The 13,275-nt window shown below is 35.6% G+C and overlaps 1 protein-coding gene across 1 annotated transcript; it reads left to right on the top strand.

The window, feature by feature from the left end:
* Positions 1-363: 363 nt before the first annotated feature.
* Positions 364-1,341, top strand: LOC132520313 (keratin-associated protein 26-1-like; the record flags this gene model as incomplete). The annotated part of the gene is made up of 2 exons (XM_060149071.1): positions 364-826; positions 1,124-1,341. Coding segments are annotated over 2 exons (681 nt in total), but the record flags the coding sequence as incomplete, so codon positions are not given.
* Positions 1,342-13,275: the final 11,934 nt, after the last annotated feature.

The raw sequence follows: 13,275 nt of genomic DNA, 5'->3' as shown, positions 1-13,275 counted from the left end.
GTCAATTTCAAGAGACAAATTCTAAGAATGTTTATGTAGTGGCGGTTATAGTTAAAATAAGTAAATGACCTTTAAAATACCTGTTTAGGTTGGATAATTTAAGAAGCAGAGGTACTATTACAATTCCGTCACACTGCTTTATAGATATACTTAATCGATGGAAGGCATTGCAAGGAGCACCCAGTGTTATGGGAGGTGGTGACACCACTTCTTGGGCTATAATAGAGTTCTGATGCCATCTCAGGCAACAAGGAGGAAGAGAGTCTGTACAGAATCACCACCTTCTGTGGGTATTTCAGGGAGCAAGCCGAATGAGAAACTTGAAACCTCACTTCTTTCAAATCAACCGCTGCCTGCTCTTGAAATCTTACTGTGCCTGGGCACAACGACTGCTCTGGAAACTACAGCTTGAGATTCCTTAGAAATGCCTGTCATGTTCCTCCTCCCTCCTCCATTGCCCTCTGCTCTACGAATGTGAGCGGTGGGGATGTTCTCTGCTTGCCCAGCAGCTGTCAAGACCATACCTGGCTCCTGAACAACGGCCAAGAGACCTGCAGTGAACCTACCAGCTGCCAGCCGGCCAGCTGTGAGCCCAGCAACTGTGAAACTTCCAGCTGCCCTTCCTCTAGTTGCTATGTGCCCAGACCCTGCCAAGGCACCAGTTTTCTTCCTGCTTCTTCTTGCATCTCTGGATCCTGCTTCCCAGTATGCTATAGACCTTTGAGCTATGTGTCTAGCAGCTGCCAACCCCAGAGACTCCTCACTTATGGATGCCGCCTCTTGGGTTATTTGCCTGGTGGTCCTCATACCCACAGCATTACCCACTGTAATGCTTTTCTCACTTGATCCACTGAAATTGTCTTTTCATACATTTACCCTTTCTATTATTGCCGTCATCACTCAAGTTGGGTTGTGTTCCCCTTTGGTGAATACATACATTTCTTACTGCCATCTTGACTCTTATCTCTAGTGTCTTCTCTTTAGCTTGAATACTGTGTTTAGAGTTAATACTCCTAAAATTAATTTCATCATATGACTCTTACTCAAAAATGTCAATAACTCTCTTTTGACCACAGAGAATTATCCAAACACTTGATTTTCCCTCCTCTACTTCCCAATAGAGACTCTCTATATTTGCTTCATGTCTCCAATTACTCCACATTTGCCCTCGTTTCATATCATCTTCTTGTTCACCCTACCCTTCCTCTCCTTTGGGATAATTCTTTCGGCATTGTGTCCAACAGTCTCAGACCTCTGCATCCTCTCTTCAGTGGATGCCAGCCTCTGACACATGTGTTTAGTACTTGCCATCCATCTTGCTCTGCCTGGGGAGGCCTGTAACTTCCTTATTCCAGCTAATAATCACGCTGAAGATCCAAGACAAAAATTTAAACTCCATGGACTTTTGCTTCTTCTTTCCTAGTATGTAGTGACTGTTTTTTCTTGATTTTCCTGTGCCTGATCTAATGAAAGCTGTTCCTTTCACATTTTTATCTTTTTTTCCATCTCTCCTTGCCATAAAATTATTTGGTTTAGAATGCTATTCAATGTCGCTTAGGTGTGGGAAGAATTTATTTGGTTTGGGTTGTAATAAATGAGTTTAAGTCAGAACTAAGAATCTGGTTCTTCAGTTTGTCTTTCATTATTTTATTTTAACACACACATGGCCAACCTCAACTCCCTGCAGAAGTAACTAGGACATGGTACACTCAACCATATGTTTTTATTTCACAGTAGGGGAATAGCTTGATGGTTTAATCCTCAAGCTGATTTATAGATCTCTGATATCTCTGATCCTACATACTTAAGAGACCCAAAAAGTCCTTGGTGGAAGTTATATTGAAAAGGTAAGATTAGGAATGATTTCCTTATCTTTCTCTTCCAGTGAACATACTTTGACCAGAATGTCCTTTCTGAATCATATTTCACTCTTGCTTAAGTCTTTGATGGCTTCTTATGATCTATTCCTATAAAATGAACATACAGACCCCTTATCATGACATCTGAGTTTTTTTCTTCATTGTCTTTCTCCCTCCCACTTCTTTGGCTTCATCTTCTCAGTATTGCAAATTCTAAGCTCCTATGATTCTACTTACATGTAGTTCCCTAAACATGCTGCTTCTTATAAGCATCCACACTTTTGCATGTCATCATCAAGACCAGGATGAAATTCTGATCTATCTACCCTGAAGACTCATAGTCACTTTTAAAAACACAGCCCAACTTTATTAAACTGTTAATTTATTCAGTAAAAGTTTTATTACTTACTTACTACATCCCAAGCCATCCTGTGCCAGGCACAAGAGATACACAGGTGCATAAGACAAACTTGAACTCTCTCAGTATTTACCAGAAGTCACATACTATGGGACATATCTGTATTAAAGGTACAATTTTTTCCTCATTCAACATAAAATGTGTAAGGGTATGTATTTCAAAAAATAAAGTAATGGACTTCCCTTGTGGTCCAGTGGTTAAGACTCCGTGCTTCCAATGCAGGGGGTGCAGGTTCAATCCCTGGTCAGGGAACTAAGATCCTGCATGCCGTGGGGCATAGCCAAAAATAAATAAATAAACAAACAAAACCAAAAAAAGTGCGGCTTTATGAGCAACCAGAATTTTAATAAATAAAATAAAACTAAAGTGTAAAGGTATGAATGTTCACCTTTTTGAGGAACTGTAATATTTAGAAACTTTGTCAGTGTGCAAGAAAGACAATGTTCTCTAGATGTTAACTAGTGGTTGTTCCCTTTACAGAAGGCATGTACCTCTGGTTCTCGGAACCCATCTCTCCTTATGGATCTTCTGACATGGAAGCTGAATGTTGGTTTCTCTTATCACTATGTTCACGCTACTGTTTCAAAACCCAATTTAGTTCATTATTTTGCCTTACTTGCCTGGCTCTCCTAGATATTTTGAGTTTGTGACATCTGTACCCTTTATTTTTCGAAGCTTTTCCCAGGCCCTCTCCTTGCCCCTTACGCTAATGAGTAAATCACACCTTGACTTAGCTTTCCTTTTATCTCAGACATATTTCTATTGCTGATCTTGTTGGACTGATTATTTTTAAAAATAATTTTAAATGAGATTTTAGTTGAAATGTGATATACATATGAATTTGTACACAAATCGTTACTTCACAGATGTAGCCTTTATTCTGACCTCTAACCCATATATTAGTTTTGCCTGTTTTTGAACTTTAAAATGAAATTATATAGTATCTACCAATTTGTCTTGGGATTCTTTATTAAATATTGTGTTTGTGTGATTCTTGCACGCTATTAAACATACCAGTAGTCTGTTTATTTTCCTTTATGTATAATATTCAAGGTACCGAAACAGCAAAAGGTATTTATTCATTCTGCCGTTGTTGGTCAGAAAGGCTGTTTCAAGCTTGGATCTGTTAGAAATAATGTATAAAATGCTCTTTTATTCTTGTACATATCTTTTGATATACAAATGGAGATATTTCTATTGGGTAATATATTTAGGAGTAAAGTTGACAAATTGTATGAAACGTGCCTGCTCAGCTTTATTTTATCCCATGACAAAGTTATGCCTTGTAGCTATACCAATATTGGTTTCTACTCTCAAAAGCATAAGAATTCCAGTTGCTTTACATCCTCATCCATATTTATAATTGTTAGTTCTTTTAAGCTTAGCCATTCCAGTGAGTATGTAGTTATAACCAATATTAGTTTTATTTTGAATTTCTCTGTTGATTCATCAGGTTGAGAACGTTTTTAAAATGCGTCTGGCCATTTGAATATTATTTGTGTGTATGTGTGTGTATGTGTGTGTGTGTGTAGTAGATATTCAGGTCCTTAGCTCATGGTTTTAGTTGGTTGTCTGTTTTTAGGATGCTAAGAGTCTTTTATGTAGTCCATATATTAGGTCTTTGTTGGAGATATATATATTTAATATCTTCTCCCATATCACTGCCTGCCTTTTCACTTAATCATGCCTTTAGACTGGTACAAGTTCCTTACTTTAAGTTCATCCAATTTATCAATCTTTTATTTATGGTTAGTACTTTTTTGTCCTTATTAAGAAAATTAATGAAGATACTACATGATAACTTTAGAAAATGTTTTTTGTTTTCCTTTCAACATTTAAATATACCATCAATGTGAAATTCATGTGTGTTTGTGTGTGTGTGTTTGTGTGTGTGTGTGTGAGTGTGTGTGTGTCCTAGGGGCCAAAATTGCAGTTGATCCAGCACCATCTCCTAAAAACGTGCTCCATTTTCTACTGCAGTTCAATGCCCTTGGTACATAAATCAAGTATCTATATATGGGTGTGTCAATATCTAGACCCTTTATTCTGTTCTATTCACTATTTGTCTATTCTTACATCAATGTCATGCTTAATTTTTCATTTCATTTGTATTTCTGAACTCTTCTCCAGAATTTGAACTCTTTGAAGGTTCCTTTTGGTCAATATATGACTAGACTTTCTGTAAACATTTGTGGATCTGAGTTTAAATAAATTATATTTTGGGTCAAATGGTAGTGAAATCTAGGGAAAGTGGTATTTAGATTTAGGATAGTACTGATGAGAAATTCTACATGTTGTATTTTTTTTTCCATTTGGAGGTTTATTCTGTGTGAGTGGAGACAAATATTCACTTCTCATCTCCCCATAGGTCAAAATTCTAAGAGCTGGATAATTAAGGGAAATTTTACATCCAATATTCCATGACTAGATAGGACTTGCTGATAGTTATACATTAGCCCACATGTGATACTTTTGTGTTGCCAGCTGTGGGTCATGTTTCTTATTTAATTAATTTAATTACTTTAATATCTGGCAAGGTAGTGATAATTGTTCCTAATTTAGCCCAGATCATACAGATGGTAAATTACTGATCTGAGATTTATTTCCAAGTTTTCTTAAAGCATATGTTTCTCTAGTAAACTACATTGTGATTACAGAACAAAATTTTGTTTACCTTAGCCAACTAATTCCAGATCAATATATTGATATTAGCTGATATTTATTGACTTATAGCTTCATAGATATATTTCCTCTGGCTAAAATAAGTGGAGGATAGGTATTTAAGCTCTTTTTTCCTCAAAAAATTAAAAATCTTTTATTAATATTTAAGCACCAATGTGTTGATTGTGATTAACCCTCTGGGTATAATTGTCTTTAAACTGGATATCAGAGGACTGCCTTCCTTCTGTCAAACCATGAACTCAAATAATATATTGTCCTTCTTTAATGAACTCCAATCAAGAGAGCACTTTAGGTCTCCATCATAACCAATCATGAAGAATTGTCCCTGGAGTTCAAAATCAGACAGAATCATCTTTTCCTTATCTTGCCTAAGATAGACTGAAGAAAATTAAATATTTACACTTGAATGATAATTAGGTTAGGCTTTAAAGCAGCACACATAAGGAAAAAAATGTAGGGTTAGTCTAGCAGATTGTTCAGATATTTTGAGCTGAGATTTTGGAATCTGAGTTTTTACTCAAAGCTTAATTCTGAATAATCACTTCTCAATATAGAGAGCAGTTTCTTTCTTCTCCACTGGAACATTTTCTAAAAATTAGAAAAGGTGAAACCATTGGGGGTGACTCTTTTTTTTTTTTACATCTTTATCGGAGTATAATTGCTTTACAATGGTGTGTTGGTTTCTGCTTTATAACAAAGTGACTCAGTTATACATATACATATATTCCCATATTTCTTCCCTCTTGTGTCTCCCTCCCTGCCACCCTCCCTATCCCACCCCTCCAGGTGGTCACAAAGCACCTAGCTGATCTCCCTCTGCTATGTGGCTGCTTCCCACTATCTACCTTACGTTTGGTAGTGTATATATGTCCATGGCTCTCTCTCGCTTTGTCACAGCTTACCCTCCCCCCCCCCATATCCTCAAGTCCATTCTCTAGTAGGTCTGTGTCTTTATTCCTGTCTTATCCCAAGGTTCTTCATGACATTTTTTTTCTTAAATTCCATATATATGTGTTAGCATATGGTATTTGTCTTTCTCTTTCTGACTTACTTCACTCTGTATGACAGACTCTATTTCCATCCATCTCATTACAAATAGCTCAATTTTGTTTATTTTTATGGCTGAGTAATATTCCATTGTATATATGTGCCACATCTTTATCCATTCATCCAATGATGGACACTTAGGCTGCTTCCATCTCCTGGCTACTGTAAATAGAGCTGCAATGAGCATTTTCGTACATGACTCTTTTTGAATTATGGTTTTCTCAGGGTATATGCCCAGGAGTGGGATTGCTGGGTCATATGGTAGTTCTATTTGTAGTTTTTTAAGGAACCTCCATACTGTTCTCCATAGTGGCTGTACCAATTCACATTCCCACCAGCAGTGCAAGAGTGTTCCCTTTTCTCCACACCCTCTCCAGCATTTATTGTTTCTAGATTTTTTGATGATGACCATTCTGACTGGTGTGAGATGATATCTCATTGTAGTTTTGATTTGCATTTCTCTAATGATTAATGATGTTGAGCATTCTTTCATGTGTTTGTTGGCAGTCTGTATATCTTCTTTGGAGAAATGTCTATTTAAGTCTTCTGCCCATTTCTGGATTGGGTTGTTTGTTTTTTTGTTATTGAGCTGTATGGGGGTGACTCTTAAGGAATGTATGGACTTCCAGTTTCAGCTCCAACATGTAAAGAGCTTAGAAGTCATCACTTCTGTCTAATACAAGAAAAAGTTGAACAACTTGAAAATCAATGAGTTTTCCTGAAACCATCAGAGAGCTGAAGGAAATTGTATACGTCAGAAGCTCAGCTCCTCATAAAGAAAGAATGAACAGTGGAGAAATAATCTCTTTAATTTTCCTTATTCTTAATTGATCCAAAAGAAATGTACACAGTAGTATGACTACTTAATCATTGTTCCCTCCATCATTTAAATTATTAAACCAGTCTCTTGCTTTGTTTTTTTAATATATAGTCCCTGAAATGATTGAAAAAATCTATTTAAATAAAATAACTGTTTCAAATTTACAACTCAGTATTTCAGTGTATCATTTTGATTAATAAATTTGCATCATTTGAAGTTACTTCAGTGTGCATAATCGTTCAGTAAGTAATAAGGAATTTCTATTACATGCCAGCTTCTGTAAAGGGTGATGGAGATGAAGTGATAAACAACAAGACAGATACTACCCCTTCCTTTATGGAGGTTACATATTGTCTGGGGGAGTAACAGAAAATAAGAGTAAACACTGATAAAGATATGATACTATTAGAGTGTATAAGGTAGGATAAAGGGAGTGAAATGGTATTATAAATGGGGGGGTCAGCTACTTTCAGCAAGGTCAGAGGCATTTTGTCTTGTAAAGAATGACACATGCATTGTAACTAGAAGGCTTAGGAGAGCATCCCATGATAAACAGAAGCAGGTGTGTTCTAGGCAGGGAGAACAAGATCAAAAGCACAAACTTGGAGAGTATTCAGAACAGGAGGCTGGTGTGAATGGAGGGTAGTGAGTGATTTGAGAGTAGTACCAGAATTGACCAATATATTCAATGTATTAGACACTTATGCCAACAACAGGGCCATCAAATCTCTCAGGTATGTTTAAAATGTATTTAACAAGCTTTCATTGTTTTCCAAAAACAGAGTAAACACAGCCAGATGGGCATCTAATTAGAGATGAATATTTCATCTATACTTATCATGAATCATAGCATCTTGCTGAGACAGTAAGACTCAAAGTTCTTCATATTACATAAGAAAGACTGATTCTCTCACAAGACGATCTTTTTTTAAAATTAATTTTTATTGGAGTATAGTTGATTTACCATGTTGTATTAGTTTCTGCTGTACAGCAAAGTGCATCAGTTATACATGTACATATATCCTCTTTTTTTTAGATTATTTTCCCATACAGGTCATTACAGAGTATTGAGTAGAGTTCCCTGTGCTATATAGTAGGTCCTTATTAGTTATCTATTTTATATATAGTAGTGTGTATATGTCAATCCCAATCTCCCAATTTATCCCTCCCCTTTCCCCCTTGGTAACCATAAGTTTGTTTTCTACATCTGTGACTCTATTTCCATTTTGTAAATAAGTTTGTTTATACCATTTTTTTTAGATTCCACATTTAAGTAACATATATTGGTCTTTCTCTGTCTGACTTACTTCACTCAGTATGACAATCTCAAGGTCCATCCATGTTGCTGCAATGCAACATGCATCCATGTTGCTGTTAATGCAAATGGCATTATTTTGTTCTTTTTTATGACTAAGTAATATTCCATTGTATATATGTACCACATCTTCTTTATCCATTCATTTCTCAATGGACATTTAGGTTGCTTCCATGTCCAGGAAGACAATCTTTAAAAATAATTTGCAACCATAAATATTAGTATTTGTTAATCAGTCATTAATCTAATGTTTCATTGGAGTAACTCTAGCTTTGACCTAAGATTTTGTAGGGTACACACCACTGAGGAGGAGAAGCAGGAAGTCCAGTAAGAAATTTTGCTTTGTGAAATGTCAGCAGCCATGCAGAGATAAGCAACAGTACTGTCCTCTAGATGTTTTAACATCATCTATTACTTCTATTCATGCATGTGTTTCACCAGATGAATAAAAATAGAACAGCAGAATTTGAACTTTCAGATAGCTCCTTTGTTGCTATTATGTGACAGAGAATATCTAACGTGTGTAACTCTCAAACCAATAGAAACAAGAAGCATAGAAAATCTGAGATTATAGTACAAGATATGGAAGTGCCCTTCCTAGCCAAGTGAGGAAATGTAGTTATTTTTCCCTTGCAATGTCCAATATCTTCCAAATTTGGCTATGGTGGTTATTGACCTTCCGTAGAAAGCTACTTAACCAATATCTTAACAAACCCCTTGCTCATTTTTGAAGGTTAACGAATCACAGAAAGTATGTGAGATGTGAAAGTAACCCTAATTGTAAGCTTCAAAACAAATATTTAAAAGAAAACATTCTTAATTCTGTAACTTTTCTGATGACGCTTAAATATTTGCTTGACATTTTTCAAGGTCTAAGGACTTTTCTTCTCTCAAATTATTTGGATATTTCTGCTCCTTTTTACTGTGTGCATTACTTTTTTGTATAGAAAATTGCTCAGCATATTTTAATGCACTCTTTTGTCATTTCTTATGTCATTATTGCTAATACGTTCACCATGATCATTTTTCTACTTTTGGGTGTGTATATAGATTCTCAAATTTTGGGTTGTACATTGAGAGGAAAGCAGGTTATTCTACCTCCTACTTATCTAGCTTGTGCTGGGAAATATCTAAAAATGAAAACTAAAGATCTACTTACAAAATACATGAGGTTATTGGTACTCTGAAGTATCTAGCAATGGCCTTTTAAAATAGGATTAATTAAGAAAAATCCTGTGGATGGTGAAAGCATCCATGTCCTATGCATACTCTAACATTTTCATATTGTGGAAAATAGTGACCTTTTCCAAAATGGTGAGTGCCCTTTGCGTGACATCTGGGCCTCCAGGATGTCGTGAGAAGACAGTTTACTGCCCACAAGGAGCCTACATAATGTGTCACATGTAAAACATGCTGCTAGTGAGAGCTATAGGATGAACTTACACAAAATCTTCCAAGTTCATATTCCAGCAAGGGTGGATGAACAACAGCACTTCTGTATAGACAGCAGAGTGTCAAACATGTCACTTTGATAAAGGTCCCTCACTTGGCTCCAGAGAAGCAATGCTGCAAATTGGACATTCGGTATATAGATCTGTCAATCAGATGCTAGAATTTTTCAGTATTAGAAAAGTAATCCAAACAAATTTTATATAGTAATTTAAGCTAATCTTAGGATCATTAAACTCTGTGGTCCCTCAAAAAATTTAATCTTAACTCAGAAAATTTCTTAAAGTCCTATGTAAATTCATCTAAATGTGAATTTAATAATAAACACCATATCATTATTTAATGCCTTATTGCAGGATATACGATAGCGCCAAGCATTTAAAAATTTACCTGTGAATGAATGCAATATTGAACACATGATGTTTTGCTTTCTTAATTACAGCCATGCTGACCAGTTCTATCACAATGTGTATGTCAAATTACTTAGCAAAATGTAACATATTTTTTTAACAGAAACTGTTACATTCAAATGATCCTATGAAATAGGCCCACATGAAAATTTAGAGCCATAGAAAATTAAATTATAAGAGCTCATACTTCCATATGCACACATCTCAGTTATCATTTTTGAAACATTTTTTCAACTTTAATCAGCTCATTTTTAGACATGAACCTATAAAGTTTCTTAACTCACAGTGAGTACTGGATCACAGGTGTCTTAGCTTTGTATTTCCTCTACAATTGTCTTATATTCTCATCTAAAATCCAGACACTTAACTATTCTCTGGAAAAAAAATCTCAAAATAATATATTTTATTCTTTGAATATTTGCATCTTTTGGCAATTATTTAGAAATTAAAGGAAGGGTTATAAGGATTGCACTATAGGATATATTTAAGTGAGCAGAATCGACCATAGACTAGGATTTCCTCTGAATTCAAACCAGAGCTTTATTGAAAACTGTTAAAATCCTTTTATTTCTATGACAAAGAAATTGAGTTTACTTAATAAGGCATCTTGCATTGAACCTTCAGAGGAACAATTTAGCTTTATCTAGGCACTTAAGGTCAATGGTTTCAGAGGCAAATTGACAGGACACAAAAAAATATTTTGCTGCTTCTCTACCTTTCTATTTTTTTTTAATTCCATATGTGAGTACAAACCACCTTTGTTTCCGAATATAAACAGACGATTGTCAGATCTAACTACACAGTAGAAAAGAAAGACTACACAAAGAAATATTATGTGGCTCACACATAACACATTTCCTGTTCCTGTTTGTGTTAACAGCAGTTGCATTGATGAGCCCTCATTCTCCATTAAAACAGAAGCGTACTTTCCATTTTCTTTATGGAATTCTTATTGGTTGATAAATATCTGGTATCGTCAAGTCAGCACGAGCTGCATCTTTGGAGGTGATGATGGCCTGCAAGATATATCTATAATACAAATTTATGAATTGATTACAGAACTTTCTCGATTGCAGGATGAAAAGACTGCTATATTTTAAAGCATACTTGACGTCTTGTTTCTTGTAGAAAACCCTATTCTCTATTACTTTATTTATTATTAGGTTGAAGCAGTGCAGTACACACAGCGCTTCTGTTTTCTTTCTAGTGGTGTGGGGAGAGGGTGGAAAAGAAGAAAGACAAAGATAGGGAGGGCTTGAAAGGGAAAAAAAAGGTTGCCCAGGGATAGAATCTGAAACTATGTTGATTAAATACAACTTCATATCTTTGCTTCAAATTGTATCTCCAAAAGCATTCATTCAACATCATGTATTCAATAAATATCTTTGAGTACTTATTATATGAAGGGCACTATTCTAGGTGCTGCCCACAATTTATTTTCTTGGATGCCTTTACTACTGAATCTTCTCTGTCTAAACAGGAAGTTTAGTTACCACGTGAATGCTTTGGCATCTGAAAACAAAACTCAAATAAAGCTTAAATCTGGTGTGTTACTCTGCAAACTATCCACCAAATGTCAAAGAAATTTGATATGCATTTGGTGTTGGGGAGTGTTTTCTGAAAAAGATAAAATTTACAGAAAGTTGCATGAAAGCTTTCACTGGAAATGGACTCTTTAATGGAAAAGAGTATCTGTCTTAAGAACCTCTGGAATGCAATGAGGTTGTTTTTATTTTATGTAAGCACAGCTAATCAGCGACTTTGAGAATTGGTGGATGCCTAGGGGATTTTCTTGTCTAGTGGATCCATGACCAGGCATTGTAGAGACATCTGGAAGGTAAATCAGGTTCTTGGGTCCAATTACAACTCTCTGAATATAAGCCTCTAACTGATAAGTCCAAGAATCTGCTTTATTTTTTTCCCTAAAAACTTACCATATTTTGAAAGCAAAGTTTTGTTTGGCAATAAATAATCTGAACTATCCTTTCTAGATGCTTATTTTTTTCTGGGTTCTTAGAATAAGATCTCATGTTATGAGATATGCTTAACAAATGATAGTAAAATTAACAATCAAGATTGAAAAACCAGGAAGGTGAACAAATAATTAAATATACAAAAATAGGAAATCTCACCAGTCATCTAAAAATGCATATTAGATTAATAACAAAATGTTATTTTCCATATCAAATTGGCAAAAATAATGATAGCAATTCCAATGGTACTGAGGTTTTGGTGAATCAGGTATTCATTGTATTAGAAGTGTGAATTTGGAAACATGTATCAAAAGCCTTTAAAACATAGTGTGGGGACTTCCCTGGTGGCACAGTTGTTAGGAATCCGCCTGCCAATGCAGGGGACACGGCTTCAAGCCCTGGTCCGGGAAGATCCCACATGCCACAGAGCAACTAAGCCCCGTGCGCCCAAACTACTGAACCTGCTCTCTAGAGCTTGCGAGACACAACTACTGAGCCCACGCAGGAGTAAAGCAGAAAGATGAACAGCCTCCAGACAAATCTTTGTGAATTTACCAGTTGTCATGGGGATCTATGAAAATATTTGCAAAATCGTTCAGGTTTTCGGAAAAATCTTTACCTCAGGCAGTGAGTATTCCAATTAATTTGAATTTTACATGCCAGAATTTTTTAAATGGAGGGATTTACATGTGGATATAATCTGGATATAATTTTAGAATAAGTGCAACAGTTTATTTTAGAGCGTTTAATTTATAAAATCCCATCACATGGTGTATATTTTACTCATTTTGCTGACAACCAGAATTGTGAAAACTTCAAGGATGAGAAGTCATTCTTGCTTTGGGAGACACTAGCTTATTCTTTGTTGTTTGTACCCACAGTTTATGGATAAGGACACTTACTATGTTCTCCCTCCCTTCTTGCACCATATCCTGGAGAAGGAATTCCACGTCAGCTATTTATAACCCTCACACTTTGCTGGAAGTAATCAGAATGAGGGTATCTGGGACAGGAGTGTTTGAAAATACAAGTAAAACTTTATGAGACGTTTAGAGGGTATTTTCACTGGCATCTGAACAACTACTAATAAGATGCTATCAAGTAAAAAATCTGAGCAAGACAAGAAATGAGTATGTGTATGGAACTGCTGGAAAGCAGTAGGGGTATATAGAAAATTTACTTAGAAGGAGACAATCACATCTGAGAAAATTTCTATAACTCTTCTGAAACTCAGTCTGTTAACTTCATGTCTTTCAATAACTGCTGCTCTGGAAATGATAACCCTGCTCTTTTGGGAGTCAT

This window comes from Lagenorhynchus albirostris, chromosome 5, assembly GCF_949774975.1.
Source record: "Lagenorhynchus albirostris chromosome 5, mLagAlb1.1, whole genome shotgun sequence".
Taxonomy (NCBI): Eukaryota; Metazoa; Chordata; class Mammalia; order Artiodactyla; family Delphinidae; genus Lagenorhynchus; species Lagenorhynchus albirostris.
Note: the sequence above shows the minus strand (reverse complement) of the source record. Positions and strands in the feature narration are given on the sequence as shown.